This window comes from Paroedura picta, chromosome 6 (genome assembly GCF_049243985.1).
Source record: "Paroedura picta isolate Pp20150507F chromosome 6, Ppicta_v3.0, whole genome shotgun sequence".
NCBI classification, from domain to species: domain Eukaryota; kingdom Metazoa; phylum Chordata; class Lepidosauria; order Squamata; family Gekkonidae; genus Paroedura; species Paroedura picta.
The window spans coordinates 20,826,281-20,846,788 of NC_135374.1; the positions used below are offsets into that span (position 1 = coordinate 20,826,281).

General features: G+C 40.5%; 1 protein-coding gene across 5 annotated transcripts in view; it reads right to left on the bottom strand.

Moving 5' to 3' along the window:
* The window catches only part of PSPC1 (paraspeckle component 1), a 66,893-nt gene extending 47,225 nt beyond the window's left edge, over window positions 1-19,668 (bottom strand). For 3 of the 5 annotated variants that reach the window (XM_077341652.1, XM_077341649.1, XM_077341648.1), the window contains exons 1-6: window positions 19,118-19,665; window positions 9,443-9,744; window positions 7,994-8,089; window positions 6,893-7,089; window positions 6,114-6,198; window positions 5,590-5,698 (exon numbers count right to left, since the gene is read on the bottom strand). In XM_077341652.1, coding sequence (XP_077197767.1) covers window positions 5,590-5,698; window positions 6,114-6,198; window positions 6,893-7,089; window positions 7,994-8,089; window positions 9,443-9,744; window positions 19,118-19,504 — 1,176 coding nt within the window. In that variant the 5' untranslated portion in view covers window positions 19,505-19,665. Of the gene's footprint in view, window positions 1-5,589; window positions 5,699-6,113; window positions 6,199-6,892; window positions 7,090-7,993; window positions 8,090-9,442; window positions 9,745-19,117 lie in introns of all 5 variants that reach the window. The other 2 variants (XM_077341651.1, XM_077341650.1) reach the window with 2 other exon arrangements.
* Between the last annotated feature and the right edge of the window lie 840 nt (window positions 19,669-20,508).

A 20,508-nucleotide genomic window follows, 5' to 3' on the forward strand; every position in this document is an offset into this window, starting at 1 on the left:
AATGAATTCTACCCATGTTCCCCCCTTTCCTAAAAGGAAAAAAAACAAGTATCATGTGCTGTTCACAAGGCAAAGCCTGTATTAACTACACTAGTGAGATTTTGCATCTAGGTTTCTGATGTTACAAGGTGAAATACAGACATGGCATTATTTTCAGGGAGGGCAGGAGCACTAATATATTTGAGCATAGAAATCTTTTAACTCTTCCTTTGCTCCAAAATACAGATGATATGGAGGCATTAACTCTTTTCTTAGAAAATAATAGACCTTAATACTCTTAAGAGTTGTAAAATTTTAAACATTTGGGATAGATTTTCACAGCAAATCGGTCTATTTCTTTAATAATTTGCTTAAACTGGTATATTAAGAAGCAGCATGAGGTAGATATATATATTTAGGTACAAAGCAAGTGACTAGCAAAAAAGCAAAAAAATTTCTACAAGGAAAAATTTAAAATTATACATTCCTCTAGATTAGGGATAAGAACCCCATGACTGCAGAATTTAATGAGACTGGCAAATCAAGATTAGTGTGTGCGCTACAGTAGCGATCCCCAACCTGTGGGCCGCGGACCACATGTGGTCCTTCGACTAATTGGAGGTGGGCCCCGAAGGACGCCTTCTCCCCCCCCTTTACTTCACCCCCCCAGCCCTTTACAACACACTTCATTGTTGTGGCATGTCTGTATCTTATTTTGAAGGGATGTTTAAACATTACCATAGCGATCAGAGAGCACTAGGGCAGTGGCTGAGAATAGAGGAGTAAACTACCCCCCCCCACCGGACCTCAGTAAAAGGCGTTGAGTGGTCCCCGGTGATAAAAAAGGTTGGGGTCCACTGCCCTACAGCATGTATCCTTCAGGATAGCAAGGCAAATGAAAGAAAAAAAACTGACCCTAGTTTCTAAACCCTAAAGTGTTCCACAACTCACTCCTCATGTAGTGAGAAGGAAGCTACTCAACATACAAAACCAACTCACACTGTGCACACCTCAAACTTTCCTTTGGAGTAAAAAAAATAGCAAGCCCCAGAGAGAACTTGACTCTCCATAAAAAAAAAAAAGAGCTGTTGATCTCAGATATAAATAAGAAGGAAAATGTATAAGCTTTACCGTTTCTGCATTTTTAAAAGCTAATATTGTGAGCAAACATCAGCTGAATGTCCATGCTTTTGACCAGGGGGAAAAAAAAAAACAAGAACTGAAGAGTTTAATGTTGAGTATATTATAAGACTAGATAGGCATATGAAATTATGATTCCATAGCCATTAACTTTACTTCATACCTGCTCTACAAAATGTTAAGAAACGTAACATAAGAAACTTAATATACATAAAATATTTTTGTAGCAGCACCTCAACCTCAGGTAACTACAATCAGAATGCTGTATCTTAAGTTTCTTAACATCCTGGAACAGTTTTCTATCTCAAAACACCTTTAAAAGCAAAATTCCATTAAAACAGCAAAGTGAAAATTTGGCTGTGATATCTTTATGCTACCCATTCCAGTATCACATTTTCCTCATCAGAATGCTATAGCCTATAAAATAATCAGACCATCCACCTTCAGCCCTTAGTTCACAGCTTAAGGTTAAGGGGCAGGCCTTCACATTGCAGTAAACTGTGAGTACATGAGTCGGTTCAAGAATTAACTTAAGAATAATTACAAAATAGACAACTGTGTATACTCAGATAATTAGAAACTGAAATACTTCAAAAGATGTTCTTGCATTTCAAAACCTCTGCATCCATTAGACTCTAGATGGGTAAAAAAGTACAGGACAGTAATATTATATTTTAGCACATTAGAAACATTTACATCAGGTAGCATCAAATCTACATTACCCATTTCTGTTCTAATTATTTCATATACTTACTAAAACTTTAATATAGAACAAAAAAACTTCTTAGTTGTACCAGTTGTATCCTTCTGATTTCATACATAAATGTACACTACTTGTTTTAGTTTAACACCAGATTACTTGCACATATGAACAAACAATCCCAAATCAATACTGGGAAGGATTTTCATGTCTCTGCACGTCATTCATGAACACAATGGAAGCAGTTTACATGCAAATTTTCAGGTGACGCGTAAGTATATATGAATACTCTTAAGTTACATGAACAAGCTTTCAAGCCTCCAAGAATGTAACAAGAAAAATCACATTATGTCATTGGCATTTAAAATTTTGTAAGAGTTAAAGACTTTTTCAGCTGAAGATTTTTTCTAGCTAGTCAGAAGCACTAATATGAGCAGAGTTCATTCAAGCCTATCTTGTATAACTTATTCTGGGACAGAATGATGGTGCTCCTTGATGGGCATCAATTTCCATGGACCAAAGTGGGCCCAAATGTCACAAAACTAAACAAAGAATTAAACAGAAACACACTGAGAAAGGAGGAACCTCAAGTGGGGGACAGAACAGCTTAGAGATCCTCCGTTTGGGATGAGCAGAAAGAATCCATCAGAGTAAACTGAGGACTCTGCAAGTCCAGCTACTTCCTAAAGCAGGAGTCCAATCTGTACAAACTTTAAAAAGAGATCCCAAGAGAGTCAAAATAATGACATTTACTCTATAGAGTCTCCACAGCTACTCATGTAGCTGTTATGTCAATCCAAAAAATCTCAGACACATCTTACTGGAAACAGGATAGGGATGCAATAATCTATTCCTTTGACAAAATTTTCTCTGGATCTAAGATCCAGTTGAAAAAATTAGGACAGGCTAACTTTACAGCATGCAAGATACTTGGCTAGAGCCAAAGTGCTAATCAATTTCAGGAGCATCTTGGAATTGGAACAATGTTTCTCCATATGTTTGGATTGGGAACGGGCTTTCATAAGTGGAGGTTCCAATCATCAGTATTCAGCTGAATAGGCAGGCAATTGGACCTGACACTTTGGTTCTGTCCCTACAACTAAGACATTTGATGATGGGCTTGCAAGTTGGTTGGTTCTAACCAGTGATTTTGAAGGGAAGTATTGACTGCACTCTGAAGTCAATTTTTCCTTCCAAGTTCTTATTGCAAGAAATCACTTTCTCCCATAAGCTTGCCTTTAAGTGCCTTGCTCAATGTGAGCTGGCAAATTTTGTATGTGGCTATATTATGGGCTGCACTCAATCACAGAGTACATTTTTAAAACAAAGCCTTCTGCAACATTTCCCAAACAGGGTAAAGTTCCCAAGAAGCAATGAAAACTCTGACAAAACTGACGACTATCAGAGCTGAAGAGAACACGTCCTCACAATGTGGTGGCGAAGAAAGGACTGAGGGATGGGGGTGGGGGGCTCTTCCCTGCAGAGCATGTGACTGTTAGGCAGAAAAACAGGGGAGGAGAGTGTTAAAAGTAATACCAGAGTAGTTATAAGAGAGCTTCCAATGGCTGGGGCTGTACAGAAGATTGAAGATGAACAGGAAGTATCCTAGACTAGGCACTGAATCCACTACGGACTACAGCTTATTATTTTAGACCACTAGGGTTTGTGTGCAGTTCCTAAATAAAAAGTTAATTATAAAAGCTATCTAGACATTGTCTTTCAATTGTACACCTTAAAGAACGAACACTGTAACTACTAAGCATAACGCACCTCCCAACTATAGTATGATAGCTGATACAGTGACCCAAGTCGGAAGGCATTACAGGTCATGCTTACAAACTAAATAAACTTATTTTGTTATACATATGCATCCCATATTATACACATCCTAAATAACCCACTAAATGGTCTATAGGACCCAGAGAAAAGGGACTTTAATTTGTACTTCTGGATACAGGATTAAGGAATCCCATGCATGTGTGAAATAAGATACACTAATAAAAGAAATTCACTCACATGCCAGAGCTGTAACAAGGACAAGGCAAGTGCACAAAGCTGAGGGGCACAAAGTAGCATATTGTGACTAAAAATAAGCATAGCGTTATTATTATTATTTATATGTGTTGACTTTTTACCAAAATAACTACTATGGAAGTATAGGGAGTGCAATTTGATATTTTTGTTCCAGGTATAAAATTAGCTACTAATGACTGCCACATGCCTAACTTTAACAGTATACCTGGTGTAATTACATAATTGGAGGACGCAGATGGTGAGATGGGTCACAACTCTTCAGACTCAGTGCCCTGTTATTGGCAAAGTGGTGTAAAATAAGGCAATAAGAGAAAGGGCCTGGATCAGGGTTGTGACAATGCTATATAAGAATGCTTTCACCACAATAAAGAACTAATTCTAGACTAACATTTCCAAAATATCTAATAGTGTCATTATTCTAAAAATGAAATTGAAGAACTGTTTTGCCTACATTTAAAGGATCTTACTTTGCCTTTAAGCTAGGGTTCTCTATGCTCTTCCCCCATAGTTGCTCCAATTCCAGCAGCTACTTAGGAGATAACCACAGGTATTAGGCATCACCACCCTCCTCATCTAGAGGCTTCTGTTCCAACACTTCTGCTAACTCTGGTTTGTTTGCTGAAACCTATATCCCACCCAACAAAAACATTCCTCTGCCTTCTTTTCTGGGAGGCCCAGAGTGTCTTCCTTCTGGCATGCTTAGTACCATAACCCTTGCAAATCTCGTAGTGATTACATTCAGAGGATGTGGGCTGGAGTGCAGTTTCTCCCACTACCACTGTCTTATTATTAGGCACCACAATGACCATTCTAGGTGCTACAGTGACCTGCCATCTGTGGCCTGTCAATGTTGCCCAGCTCCTTTCCTTTCTGGAGACAAATACAACCCCCTCAACAGTTCCAGATTTATAAATGTAGATTCTGTTTCTGAGAACCCAAGAATGCTTTTTACTTTCTGTACTATTTTCACTCTTTTGCATTTGTCTTGTGCCTCTGATAATGTTTTTAAGGTAGGTTACTTCATGCTTTGGGATGCACTCAGCATGCGTCCTCATAAGTTTTCAGCTACGTATTTTAAAGATTTAACCAAAGCCTAAGAATCCTGGTTTAGAAAAAAAAAATTTTTTTTTTACTTTTACACTTACCACATAAAGGAGGAAAGTACATACGTGGAAAGATCAGTCCTATTCATTCAAGCTTTTATGAAAAGGTTTCTCATAATCACAACATAAATGTATTACGAGACTTCCAAGTCGGATAAGAGTTTAGCATACAGAACTCTGCATGTGAAACTTTAAAGAGGAATAACACAAGCAGCTGTTGACCCACCCACCCCAATATTTCGATGTGGTATAATTCCAAGAGGAGTATAGTTAATGTTTTATATTTGAAAATGCAAATCTCTAGACTTCCAAACAACAGAATTATGGCAGTTCTACTGGCAGTAATAGTTGGAACCCAAGCATTAAATAGCATAAATTAGATATAAACATGAAAACCAGAAATGTTATTGTCATTAGTTAAGAAGTCATTAATTTAAAAGACATACAGAGTTATCTCTGTTATGGAAAGTTATTTCATGAAGATGAGTTCATCACACTGGTTCCAGTTGTAACTTTTAAAGAAATTCTGAACAGAGAAAATATAGCCAGGAAAAAAAATACTTCACTTGATGCTTACAGCAATAGGAAAACATCCAAGTGTCTTTTTTTTTAGCTAGGAAAGAATTTACTTACATTGTCTATGAAATTTGGCTTAAATCCTCCCTCCTGCTGTCTTCTCAGTTCTTCCTGTTCTCTTTGACGTAACATCTCTTCTTCACGTCGTCTATGCTCTTCTTCATGCCTAAAAATTATACATAATACAACTTTCTAAAATCCTTACTACTACTTACATGCCAAAAATATTCCCAAGTTCATGAACACACAGCTAAAATCTTCATTTTAAAGAGCCATTTACCACATGTGTTATTTTGATCATTACTGGTGTCAAAAAGCCGATACTTAAAACACACAAGCCTGTTTTAAAATATGCTTTAAAGGAGATGAAGGACCAAAACAGTAATAAAAGAGATAAGAAGAAACTTATGGAATCTAGTGTCTGCAACAAACGACAGTTATAAATACCAACTTATTCATCCTGGTATTCTAACATGACGGGAGAAGAGGAACCTCATTCGTCATTATAAGGTTGTACAGAACCAATGATAGGTTAATGATGCAACCACTTCCCTCCAGCATTATCTTCAGCTGAAAAATACCTCAATTGTATTTGCTTTCGTTTCTGTAGCTCCTGATTTCGGAGTTCTTCCAAACGCCTCAGTTCTTCCTGACGCCTCATAAGATCTATGAAAAGTCAAGACAGCAGCAAGCAATTACTTTTGAAATATAAACAACTGTTTGCCTGTGGTAGTCATCATTATAATACTAAAAAAAAAAGGATTGAGGTATTGTCCATTAAGCTAAATAATTGTTCTTCTATTGTTTAAAAGTTATACCTTATGAAATTTACTAATGCACGTCATATGCTGATTGCCTCCCTAGAAAGAAAGGCACAATTGTTGTTGTTAGGTGCGAAGTCATATCCGACCCATCGCGACCCCATGGACAGTGACCCTCCAAGGCCTTCCAGTCCTCTACCATTCCCCGGCACAATAGCTTTCTCAATAATAATAAAGAAAAGAAGCTTCCCCCAGCCCAAGCATTAATAAATGTTACACTAGACCTTATCAGTAGATGGGGACTGTTATTTCTGGTCATAAGACATAAATTACTAATGATTTGACAAAAGCAAACTACCATTTCAACATACATCCTTCATGTCAAGGTCCCTATAAAGAAAAGGTCTACAAAATGCTACAAAAACCAAAGTATTACATTATGAACATATCATATAAGTGTTTTTCAACACTTCTGAATTTGCTTGTTAGGCTTCTTATGGCACACAAAAATTGGATGATACAGCTTTAAATGTATCAGGACGATTTGCAGACATCTAGCCTGAGAGGTAGGAATCACCAAACATGCTTTGCAGAAATACCTTGTCTCATCAACATTAACTGATGCTCATGTCGAGCTGCTTCCATTTCTGCTTCCAGTTTCTCCTTTGCTTCTCTGATGTTTCTATCAACTTGTTCTCGCTGTTGCTTTTCCATTTCATCAAGGGCCTTCCACCGAGAAGCATACTCAAATTCAAAAGTTCCAGGCTGGGCAAAACGAGGTGGCTGTTCCCTTTCCCTACAAAGCCAAATATAGTCCACATGTTCATTTATGTAAACCTTACAGCATATTTGAAATTTTTATTTCTTTCTTGCCGTCATGTCCATAGGGCTTCCAAGTCAAAAGAAGTTGGGTGTTGGCTTGTTAATGCCTACCTCTGGCATTCCTTGGTGGTCTCCCATATAAATACTGACCAAAGTAAACCCTACTTTGCTTTCAGGATCTGACAATGTCAAGCTAGCATGGGCTATCCAAATCAAGGCTACTTTTTGACATATAAGGTGGAATTATGTCTTCAAGCCTTTCTTGTGTATTCCTAATTCAAAAATAATTTATTTGATTCCCCTCTCCTCACCATTAAGGTTGTATGCGGCGGCATCCGAAACAGCCGTTATAGGCCGACGCAGCCAGCACCGCACTGCCAGGGGGGAGGGCAGGCATGGGCACTGCCAGTTGGCACACATGTGCAGAAGCAGAGCTCTGCGCCTGTGTTTGTGTGTCGACTAACGCGTCAGCGCCTGCCCTCCCCCCTGCGGCGTAGCGCTGGCTGCGTCGGCCTGGAATGGCCACTTCAGACACCGCTGTGCATAACCCTACTCCACATACAGCTAACTGAGTGACCCCTAGCTATTCACAGTTCTGTCCGATCTGTTCTCACAGAGCGATCCTGTCAGAGCTCTCTGAACCCAACCTACATCACAGGGTATCTATTGTGGGGAGAGAAAAGGAAGGCGATTGTAAGCCCCTTTGAGACTTATTTGGGCAGTGAAAAGTGGAGTACAAACACCTTCTTAATCATCAAGGTGTGATTACATTTAAAAATATACAACCATACACAAGTACACAGTTGAGCCATTTCCTCCCATCAAAAGCTTATTTCCCTGCAAGTGCTTCTCTCTCAAATGAGAATGTATAAACTTACTTATGATACTGCTGAGTTTTTTGCATCAATTTTTCAGCCAGCCCATCTTCGTCATCGAATTGTTCCATAGGCTCTACAATAACAGGTCGAGGAGTTCTAAAAGAGAGATCACGTACACTTTAATGGATCAGCCAGAATCTGTACAGCACAATTACAGCTAATCACCGAACAAAAACCTAGTTTACCAATAGTTGTTTGCTAAGAAAGAATACCCAAGGGCTCAGCTTTTCTACTTCTTCAGCCCTACCCTTGGCCATTCAACCCTGAAAAGAGCTGCTTTCTTGTTCTCTATGTCAGCTTCCCCAAGGTAATGCCTGTGGGCACCATGGTGCCTGCTAACACCTTTCTTGGGGCCCACCAAATGTTTCTGGGAAATGGATGAGGAAAGGTGGGGCTCTTAACCTGTAGGGCTTCTGTGACAATCATCAGTCCCACATCTCCTCCATAGCTCTGAACTAATCATTCTGATTTAAGCCTTATACAAAAACAATAACTGCCAACCAATCAGAATCCATAGATCTCCACTGAATGGGCAGGGGTGAGCCAGCCTCAACTTATGAAGACTGAAGAAATCTCTCATATGGGAGCTCAGCAAGGCTTTTACATGACTTTATAGTTAGAGTTTGGAGGCTGGCTATGGGGAGAAAGTTTATTTTTGCAATAAAAAATAAATGAACAAAGTTTATTTTTATAGCCTGCCCTTCCCAGTTGGCTCCAGGCAAAATGAAATATACAAATAAAAATATATAAATGCAAATTATATTATTTTAAAAATTAAAAGCCTTATTATAAGGGGGGTTAGTTCATATTGGGCAAGTCAGTATTTTGTGGGTGGGGTTCTTAGGCAAGGAAGCCAGAGTTTCCTTGACATTAATTCTCGGCCTCAACCATATCCCTGGTGGAACAACTTTGCCTTACTGGCCCTCTGGAATTGCTGAAGGTCCCAGAGGGCCTGGTCACCAGTGACAGCATTCTACCAGGTCAGCCAGGGCCAGTCTTACCTCTTTCAAACCAGGGACCCTGACCAGGTTCTGATCATTTTACTGATCATTTTACCCTTTAGTCCCACAAGATCAGTACTGTTTATTGAGACTTGCAGCTGCTTTTGATGGTCTCCACTAGAAGTTTTTTATTCCCCCTGCCATCTAATCCCTCCTTCCAATGGAGATGCTGGGGATTGAATATGGGACCTTTTGCATATCTAGCAGGTGCTCCAACACTGACGTGTGGCTCCTCTGTTGAATGAATGCAGACAGCACATGCCGAAATCTGAGCCCATTTCACAAAAATTAACAAATATTAACTGCAGACCACATCAGTAACATTTTTTAGCTCATCACTGGTGTACAACAGAACTTGCAGCCAGACTGTAACACAATATGACTTTAGCTTGTAAACAGTTTTCTACTTATATAAAACAATAATTAAAAGTAAACAAAGTAAACTTACGTTGTCAGTAGGAATGCTCCATCACTGCACCTTTCTAGAGCTTTCCGGGCTGGTGGTTTTGCAGCAAATTCTACAAAGCCTTTTCCGGTTGCCCTGCCACGATCATCTACAACAGCAACAGCTCTTTCCACCGGACCAAACTGAGAGAAAGCTTGTTCCAAAAGCTCATTGGAAACAACAGGTGAAAGATTCTTCACTGTTAAAGCAGCCCCATGAGTAGCAAATCGAATTCGCAGCGGTCTGCTCTTCAAAATAGTTCCATCAAGTTCTGCCTTTGCAATCTCAGCCAGAGTTCGTGATTCCTTTACAGAAGAAATGCAAAATTTGTATTATAATAATGTCAACAATTTGTTTAAAGCTCCATATTTATGAGCCCAGTTTTATTATTTGATTTGCTTAACATTAATCAATGAATTCCATACCTAGACCACCAATACCAACTCCATCCTTCCAAGTATAACTTGAAGATTTACTTAAGTTGAAGTCACTGCTTAAATGCTGCAGAAGTTAACAAGTTTTTGCAATTTAACACTGGTTTTGCTTTCTGTTAGGAAAAAGCATCACCTCCACTATAATAGGAAGTGCTGTGACCCTTTCCAGAGTGGAACAATTCAGGCATGCCAAATCATGGCTATAGAAACCTAACTATAATGTCCAAACTGATAAACCATTGATGAAATACAATTGATAAATACTTGCCCGGGAAAAGAAAGAACTAGAGAAAGTGCACTAAATGCTGATGTATTAGTGAAACAGAACACTGAGAAGACTACATGTGCAGAGCTTTTTGACCAATTCAGCACAAAAATCTCCAACTCAAAATATGCCTTTAAGCAAAAAACAATGTTTAAATTGGGAGAGAAGGCAGCATGGTTAAAACAGATCTTAAGGTCTCAGAAGCTAAGGGGGGGGGTCTGTACTGTGAATGGGGAGAGAACCACCAAGACTCTGCAAAGGAAAGCAACACCAGATCACCTCTGCTTCTCACTTGCCTTGAACGTCCCTTCATGGGGTCACCATAAGTTGGTTACAATTTGACAGAACTTTATGCACACATGAATCAAGTTTAAAGTGAATAGGATATGTTTATTCCATACAATTGTTTCTTCTTTTCCTGTGTGTTTGTTGTAACTAGCCTGTACTCAGAAACTCATTTTTCATTCTTTTAAGGAACCATGGTGAAGGGATACATACAAAACTCCAACGCAGGCCCTAGAAATGCAGAAGCCTATATTAAGAACCCACATTTCTTCCCCTAGGACTGTTACCATCCACATCTGTAAACTTTGGGACTGTATTACAAAAAATTTCAAATTTTCTTTTGGAATGAGTAAAATGCTTAAAAATACCATGCAACTCTAACCATCCTTTATAAACTGTATAGTACTAAGATTTTTATGTAAGACAATCTACAACACTAGTGAAATAGAGACTTACAAGTCATGTGAGGACCAGACCAACCACTTGCCATGCATCTCATCAACCTCCCACACACACCTGCAGGAGAAATTTAACTTGGTTGTCACCCTTCCTGCCAGTCCGCCTTCTCACATCCAGCAATGTGAGGGTAGCGGAGTCTTTTCATCCTCTATCCCACACACGATCAGTGAAAGTGCAGACCACCATTCTGTTTTGGACATTTTTGGATGCCCCCATTCAAAGTGTTCAGTTTTTTCCGCAAATCTACTAGGTTTGGAGGACAAAAATCTCCCCCAATCTGCAGACTTTGGTATCCATAGTTGGAAGAAAGTTGACTATTATGATATATTGATGATAATTCTTGAGTCAGTATAGAGCAGCTTTCTCAACCTGGGCTTCGTGAAATCCTGGGGTTTCTTGACAGCCCTGGAAGGGTTTCCCAAATGGGTAAGAGTTAATTTTTATATTTTTTAATTAAATTTCTTAAAACATTTATCAGGTGATATGACTTGCCCTCTCCAAATGGCAAATGGAGGGAACGGGGAGGGGCCCTGGATGGGAGTGTCCACAGCTATGCTTCCCAGCCATATTCTGCATTATCGCACCACTTCTGGGGTTTCTTAAAGCCTGAAGAATGTTTGAGGGGTTTCTCAATAGTAAAGACTTTGAGAAAGGCTGCTACAGAATATGCATAGAATGTTCTGCACTACATTTATGGTTGAAAATTTCTGTCCATAATTGATATAACTAAGATGCAATCAACAATATTTATGCTTTCCAGTTAAACACATCATTCAAGTCTAATAATACTTATCTCTTATATAATAATCTTGGATTAAAATAGAATGGGACTTCACAGGACGTTCTGCCACATACTGAGCTTCATAAGATACAATCAAAGAAGTAACAACATATTCTTTGACCAACAGTAACAACATTGCCACACACTACAAGTTAAAGTAAGCTTCAAAAACAAAGGCTTACCAAAATGTGTCTCCACTAGCAGTGGGTGTGTTTTAAAGCAAACTCTAATCTACAGAGTTAATTATAAACACAGATCGAAGAAAAAAAGAAAAGTTTAACAAAAAGGAACACTTAACTGGCAGATTCTAAACACTTCCTTCATAAACCTCTATGGGAAGGGCACCTGGACAAGATATTTTTAATAGTGGGATATTCCTTCTATTTTCAAAATGGCAATATAGTTTACTACAATATAAACAACCTTTATATATGCATCTTATTTTTATACTTTATCACCACTTTTTAAATTAAGTATCGTTCTGTTGCCTACATCTCCATCCTTCTCTAGGAACCCACATATCTCATCACAGTACAATAGAGGGGGAGTTAATTCAAGGCATCATTCTGTTATTTCAAGGCTTAATTTGTTTTCCAGATTTCAAAATGGAAGCACTCTCAGCATGGAAACATTGCTTTTCTTATGCAAAGCAATGAATAGTAAAATCCTCTCCAAGCAGAACAGATCAGTGCTTCAATTCTACTCAAGCAATAGCAATTCCTGGAAAAGAACGAACACAGACACAGAATCACACCAAAGACTCTTTCATGAATTGATGTTGCTCTTTCTTGGCTTATGAAGTAACATGGCTTGAACAAAATCAGAAACCATGGTTTAGCAGGTAGTGTATTAGCAGGTAGTATATTTAATGATGATATATTCCCGCCTCACTTCAAATGTGACTCAGAAACTAAACAGTTATAACAGCAAACCAGTTTGTCGTTTTATCCGAACTATCAACTGTGGTTTGTTTTCTTATCAATAGATCAGGGTTCTGTAATGGAGTTCATCTATACTATAAATGTACTATAGTACTATAGCGTGATTAGGATGAAGAAATGAACTCACTAGGAATGGGAGCCATGTCAGGAAACACATCTGCATAACAATTAACCCAACATGTCCATGGTTTGTCACGGTTACCTTGTATTGTATCATGTAACTATTTTGAATGAGTTTTTGCTGAAGTTTATCCCTTGGTTTTTTGCTGTTTCAGGTGGTCTCATCATAGAGTTTTCTTTTAACACCTGATGCAGAGCAAGCGTCATTCCCTTTCATTCTATTCCTTCTATTTACAATCCTATTGTAGAGGCTTGCTGATAACATTGTTGATGTATTCCTTTCATGTTGATACAGTGTCTAAATAATAAAACATTGGATGTGCTGTGATTTTTTTTGTTTTGTGTATTCTTCATTACAACCTCATTTTCTTTAACTTTGTGGGCACCAGTTAGATTTACCAAACATTTTCCATTTCCACTGTGTCACCCTTCATACTTGGCTACTCCCTTTGATGCCATTGTTTCTATCAAGCTAGTCTAACTGGGAACCTGAGGACTAGTAGAAGTATGCACTTACAATGGCTTAGATCTTATGAACCATCAGCAGAGGACACTGGCAGTTCAGGATGTTTCCCATCCTTCCCCGCCCCAGGAGACCTTTCCAGACTTGGAACAGCTAATTCCTACAGTCAGGGGCCTTGTGTGTACTAATAGCCACGTGGGCTATTCACCTATAGAAGATTGCTCTTTCTGCCTCTTTCATAAAAATTAGAAAAAGTAGCCATTTCACCTCCCTCCCCCTCCCCCCTTGTAGCCCCCCAGCGCCCACACAACTCTCTCAACCTCATGAGTAAATTTTCCCTGGATTCAAAGGGTTCAGGTGAGGAGGGCAGAAGAAATCCCATGATTCTTACACTTGTGGATCACAGGATTCAACTTTGATACACAAACCTGTTAAGGGACCAGGCAGATGTGTGGCTTAAAAAGGCTCTAAAGATAAAGTAGTCCGTAAAGCAGGGGTTTCAAACTGTAGACTGTAAAGCAGGAGTGTCAAACATATGGACTGTGAACTGGAACCAGCCTGTCCAGGGCTCTTATTTGGCCATGAGCAACTGGTCATTACTATTTGCCAGATGGCAGATGCTGTGCATTATGTCACTGCACAATGCTAATGTGTAACAGGTGATGACAGTGGAAGGACAGACTTCAGGGAGATACTGTTAGGAAATACTGTAAGAGTGGGAGTGTTTTAAGCATATTTGCATTTTGAGTAAAAAAAAAAGTAGTTAATTGCTTTGCCTATGTCCTTCATAAAATGTATGTCTCCAGTACCTGGTACTACATTTTATGGTACATATGGCCAAGTGGAAAAAAATGGCACTTATGTCAAATCAGGCCCTAGTAACAAAGGAGTTTGATGTATCTGCACAATGTAAAGGGCATGAAAACTGGATTGAAGAGAAATAAACAGTTTGTAAAAAAGTTTTAAACTGTCCAAGGAAGGGATGCATCATTGCTTAAAAATTAACAAAAATGTGGTACAGAGGAAAGGCGCAACCCCCATATTTTGCACCACTTAAATATTTTTTTTATCATCAGCCTACCTTGGCAAGCATTAAAAAACACAGGAATGTTGCTTCACAGGATTAAGAACCACTGGAATCACAAATACAGCACAACTGAATGAAAAGCATAAGCTAATGAGAATATAAGTTGGCCTACAGAGTGACATGGTAGTAGAGGAGCAGTACCACAGAACAAACTGACACCCCACATCAGACTAGAATCTAATTTTGAAGCATCTTAAAGACCACTGTTACGTTCAGGTGGACTTTGGCACCACAGCACAATTTGCCCTTCAGCCAATCTGCAAAATCTTCAATATCAGAAAACAAATACAAAGTCTGCATCCCAACTCATGAGAAATTAGTCGGGTGCCCAGCAATCACTTTGTCTTCAGTTCATACAAGCCTTAAGCCCATCTTCTCAATATTATACTACAGTAGCACCTGTTTAAAGAAATATTCTTCTCAACAGTTTATTCAGTTTGTTTCCTGAAGATTCCTAGTGATTTATATGGCCAAATGACAAATTTTCCTGTATGGATATTTGCAACCTATGCTTCAAGTATGGTCAGCCATGTAGCTCAAGAGCCCTCAGATACTTTATGGGAGACTGGAATGTATTAGGGTGTATCTTGAAGGCATTCTGATTCAAAGACCAGGAACACCTTTTTCTTCTGTAACCTTTTGATAAAACTCCACATGATATTCTTGTTGACAAGCTGGTAAAATGTCATTTGGCTTCTATTACTGTTAGGTAGATTGGTAGCTGGTTGACAGATTATACCCAATGTGTGCTTGTTAATTGCTCCTCACCCTCTTGAAGAAGAGTGACAACTGGAGTTTTCTGGAAGAATATGCGCAGTGTTATTCAATATACTGAGGGTTGCCTCAGAACAGTCCTTCTAAAAAAATTACCATTGAGAAGCCCCTGGGGCATTCTTCAGGCTTTGAGAAACCCCAGAAGTGGTATGATCGTTCAGAATACGGTTGGTCGTATCACCCAATAAATGTTGAACAAATTTATACATTTTAAATACATATACAAAAATTATTTAATTTCCACCCGATCAGGAAACCCTTCCAGGGCCATCAAGAAACTCTGGTTGAGGAAGTCTGCCCTAGAAGGTTGAACAAGAATCAAACAAACAGGTTTTCAGCTAAACATCAGGAAGCACTTTGTTGGAACCATTCCATCACAGCCTCCAAGCATCTGGCCAAGGCTCGGGGGGGGGGGGTTACCCAGCTGTCTGTCAGGAAGTAGAGCTGGGCATCATCAGAATATTGATGACACCCAAGCCCCAAACATCTCACCAGCTGGGCGAGGCGGCACATAAAGTTAAACAGAATTGAAGGATTGTGCCTTGTGGAACTCCATAGTGGAATTGGCATCTGCATGACTGACTCGCCAACTGCCACCCTCTGTCCTCCATCTTGGAGAAAGGAGATCAGCCACTGTAAGCCTCTCTCCTATATCCCCACATCTACAAGACGGTGAGCAAGAAGCTTGTGGTTGACTATATCAAATGCTGCTGTCAGATCAAGTAGTATCAGCAGCGCCAATCACCTCAGTCCAGCTGGAGTCCCATCAGAGTAACCAGCATGGTCTCCACCCCATGGTCAGCTCGGAAGGAGGTCCATCAAGAAACCCCAGGGTTTCATGAAACCCTGTTTGAGAAAACCTGGTGTAGCAGATTGAACTAGATGACTCTTTAAGTCCTTTCTAGCTTTAGGTTTCTTTGTTTCCAAGGATTCCAAGCTCTCAAATTCTTAAAAAGATCCACATTTATGTCAAGATGCTACTGCCTGTAACAGTGCAAAGTAATGTGTCTCCCTGAATACAGTTACGGCTCATTATAACACTGTAAATAGTTCTTTCTAGAAAGAAACAGTCCATGTCCCTTTCTAAAATAATATATATTGAGTACACTATGCAAAATTTTCCACTATAATCCTAACAAAATCAATTGGCTTAGACTGGATAACTCTGTACAGAATTGCCATGTTAGGTGTATCCACTGAGACTAATTAAAAGATCTATTCAGTTTTGAATACTGTTTTATTTCATTATATAGCAACAGTTATGTACTTAATTAGGGAAACACAAAATAAGCAGCAGTTTTAGCCTCTTCTTTTTCATGTTTTAAATCATATTATAAAATAAGACTCCTTGGTTAACATCAGAAGCCTCTTGTCTCTAAGTTCATCTAGAACAATTGCTTTCGTGCCTAGTATAAGATCCACCCATTCTCAAATAACATCTAAAATGCACTTTATATTGGGATGTCTTTGGAAACATCAATTCCTTAGACCCTGGGTACTGTGACTTTTTCTTTGAAGATGTTTTAAGTTTAGCTTCTATACTACTAATCTGCCCCACATCTGTTAGTTTTACCTTTTAGTTTGTGGTTAGTTTAATATGATTGTTTTATGCTTTGCTACATAAATTTATTTCCTATGCCCATTTATGCATTGGAGGCTTCATGCTGGACAGGATGGAGTTTTATTCATGGTAGGTTGCCCCACCTCTTCCTGCACCTGCACGGGGGAGCATTTGGCCTAGTGCGCCTCAATCTGCTCCCAATTTGTGCTCCTGCACAGGAGCTGGGGCAGTGAAGTCCCCAGTGCATAAACGGTCTATGTCAGCTTAAAATACTTCGGTTTTAAAAATCTTTTTAAAATGAAATGTTGCTATTCAGCTACCATTTCAATGCTAAGTTCTTACATATGGCTAAATTCTGTTGCTTTCAGTTTTTTGATGTTTTATACATTTTTATAATGTTTATAGCAACTGCAATAATGAATGAAAATATGGGATTAAAATACAGTTAAAGAAACTGAAGAGCTTCTCTAATATTTATACCCTGCCTCTTTTGAATCTGCTTCAGTCAGCTAAAAGAAAAAGAAAAGAATTCAATACAAAAAATTAAATAAAATACTTATTTTTTTCATTTAATAGCCAGAGGTGACCAGGGAGCAACAAAAATTCTACTTCATGTAAATGTCAGTATATAAACTCTAACATGATTTTTAAAATCATGTGAAATTACAGAAAATTGATAGGACTGTTTCTTTTACCAGGTTTCTGATGGAAATTCATTTTTTTATTCCTGTTTCATGTTTGTATACCAATATATGCAAAAATATCTTAATTCCCTAGTACTTTTTGCCTCCCTCCCCTTTGTTATTTAAAAATAGTGGAATTTTGAAAGCCAATAAAAGTTCTCTAGAAGGGAAGGAAATAGTCCAGTCATGACTGGCTAATGATGCTTCAGAGTCAGTGTTTCCTAAGATCCAGACTATGTAGTAATTTAAATCTATATGGTGAAAGAAGATTAGGAGCAACTGATCAAAGTCGATCAAAACATGCTTCATCATTTGACACAGCACAGGCTGTATTTATAATTTCTGGGTCAGCCAGAATGGAATTTAAGGCATTTACAACCAAACTGACAATTTACACAGGTCATAAATGGCAGCCTAATCACATTCAGTGCTGTGTTACTAAAAGGAAAATAAGCAGAGATTTTAAGAAATATGGACAAAAAGGTAAAATATATCAAGTTGCTAAATTTAAATAAGCTCATAGGATATGATAAGAGACACATAAAAGGGCACATTGCACGATGTTGGAATACATATTTACAAACTAAAATTAATAGTTTTAATAGACTTATTTTTCTATTAAACCTCAACCTATTTGGCTGCTTCCAACATCATAAAAAGCATTAATGACCATATAAAATTATATTAACTGGCCTCTGTAGAAAAAGAATAAATGCTGCAGTTTTCTACAAACCACACTGAAATATGCCCAATTCAGAAAGTTGTGAGCTGCTGCACCACCTTCACTACTTCATCACATTTCACTCATTCCAAAGCAGATAATCTAGTTCATATGAGCTTTTTAAAGCAGGGTTACTCAACATCTCCCTTTTGGTCTCTCTAATGGGAAAACGCAGAGAATGAGGTGGATGGATGGAGTCACTGAAGCAGTAGGTGCAAACTTAAATGGACTCCGGGGAATGGTAGAGGACAGGAAGGCCTGGAGGATCATTGTCCATGGGGTCGCGATGGGTCGGACACGACTTCGCACATAACAACAACAACAAATGGGAAAACGAGGGGAAACGTCTGCAGATGTCCTCATGATATCTATCGAGCAAGAAAAATGGAGCCAGCAGCAAGACACAGAAAAATGAGACCGAGGCATTGACTATTTGAGGGAACAACCGGCGAGACAAAAAAAAAAAAAAAGCATGGGGCAGTAGCAGCCATTTGTGCACACGGCAGCGGGGAAGCTACTTTCCCGCCCCCAGATAAGTACAATGCTTTTGGCTCCGCTTGTGTTTTCCGACTGTCAGGGGCCCTGGGCGCCTCGGGGAGGCTTCTAAATTAACAAAGGCTCGGTCAAGTGCCCCCTCCCACGCATTTGGCGGGTCTGCTTCGTCGAGAACCGGACCCGAGTTCCCGTTCGGAGCCTTTAACTTCCAGAAAGGGAGTCGCGCCTTCTATCTACCCGGCTGCACTGATTGCGCGCGGCTGGAAAGGGGCGGAAAGCGAGACAAAAAGGGGGTGGGGGAAGAGCCAGCTTATCCCCCCCCCAATAATGGGCCACACAGTAGGGTCGCCGCAAGCCCCCTGGAGGGTGGAGAGGAGGAAAATGCCCCCTCTCTCGCGCGTGCGCAGGTAAACTCGGAGGCAGCCGCCTCGTGCGGCAGGGGTGATTGGGGGGAGGGTCGCCCGCTGCGCCTGCCTCAGCCTCCCGCGCGGGGAAGGGGCGGCGGGCAATTAGCAACGGGCCGCCTGGGCAAATGATGCGGCGGGAAGCGGCTCCCTCTCTCTCTCTCCATCCCTCGCCCGTGTGGGGAGGGGGCCGGGCGTCCCTTACCAGGCGGATGAAGCCGAAGCCGCGGTCGCGGTTGATGAAGACCTCGCTGGGCTCGCCGTAGCGCTCGAAGAGGCGCTTGAAGTCCTCCTCGGTGATGTCGGTGGGCAGGTTCCCCACGAAGAGGCGGCAGCGCTGCGTGTAGCTCTTCTCGCCGGGCTTGAGGAAGCTCTTGATGTCGACGGTGAAGCCGCCGCTGCTCGGCTCCTCTTCCTCCTTCACCAGCCCCATGGCCGCCGCCCCCTCGCCGTCGGGCGGCGGGGCTTGCTGCGGCTGCTCCAGACCCCGCAGCCCCTTCATGCTGCCGCCGCCCACCATGCTCATCGGCGGGGCGGCCGCCAGGGAGTTGTTCTCGATCTTCACTTGCTTCAGGTTCCTGCTGGCCGACATGTCCGGGGCTTAGGGGGCCTGGCTGGTCTCGGGGGGCGCCGGGAGGACGGAGGTCTCGCAGCTCGAGTCGGCAGCCGCCACCTCTCTCGGCCACCGACCAGAGTGGAAGGAATCAAAATGGCGGAAAGACCGCTGCCCACTGACGACTCATAACGTCAGTCGGCTCCCTTGGCCCGGCCCCCCTTTCGCGAGGCTCGTCAGTGCGCAGGCGCAGGAGGTTTAAATCCTTACCGGGCAGCTTGTTCGGTTGTGCGACGCAGTGCGCCTGCGTAGTATCCTAGGTAAGGGGAGCTGGGGGGGAAAAAGGAACCCAGAATGGCTTTCCGGAGCTTGGATGGTTCTAGAAATTCCTTTGTGGGGTGTAGCAATATTTTAACGCCAAAGAGCTCTTTTTCCTCAGAGACATTTTACAAACATAGTTTTGACTCCCCAACTGTCACCATCAATAGGTTTTTGTCTCATTTTTAATGGCTGTTTCGCTATTGATAAGCCTAGTCCTGAGTGAGAGACTCAGCCAATTAAAATTTAAAAACCTAAACAGTTCCACAGGGCCTGCAAAAGGGAGCTCCTCTGCCAGGCATTTGGTTGAAGTCGACCCAAACCACCGCTTCCAGTTGGCCCCCAAGTTCCCCACCCCCTACTACCAACAATAATCGGTTTAACCCACTGGGTCCCAGTAAGAGTTAAGCTGAGGTTTGCGCAATTTCTATTTATAATGTTATTGTTTATGATCTTGTTAAATTATTATTGTTATTACTGTTACCTGTTACCATATGTTAATTGTATCTCCTCCTGTTTTCTGTAAACTGCCCTGAGCCCTCGGGGAGGGTGGTATATAAATATAATAATAAATAAATAAAAATGAAAAATCCAAAGAATCAGACAAGAGTCCCAGATGAATCAAAGGTAATATGTATATTTGCAAGTATGGGAAGGCTCAATACGCAGATCTTCAGCAAAGGTGACACATCCTGTAATATTCCTTTCTTGTTACATTCCAGCTT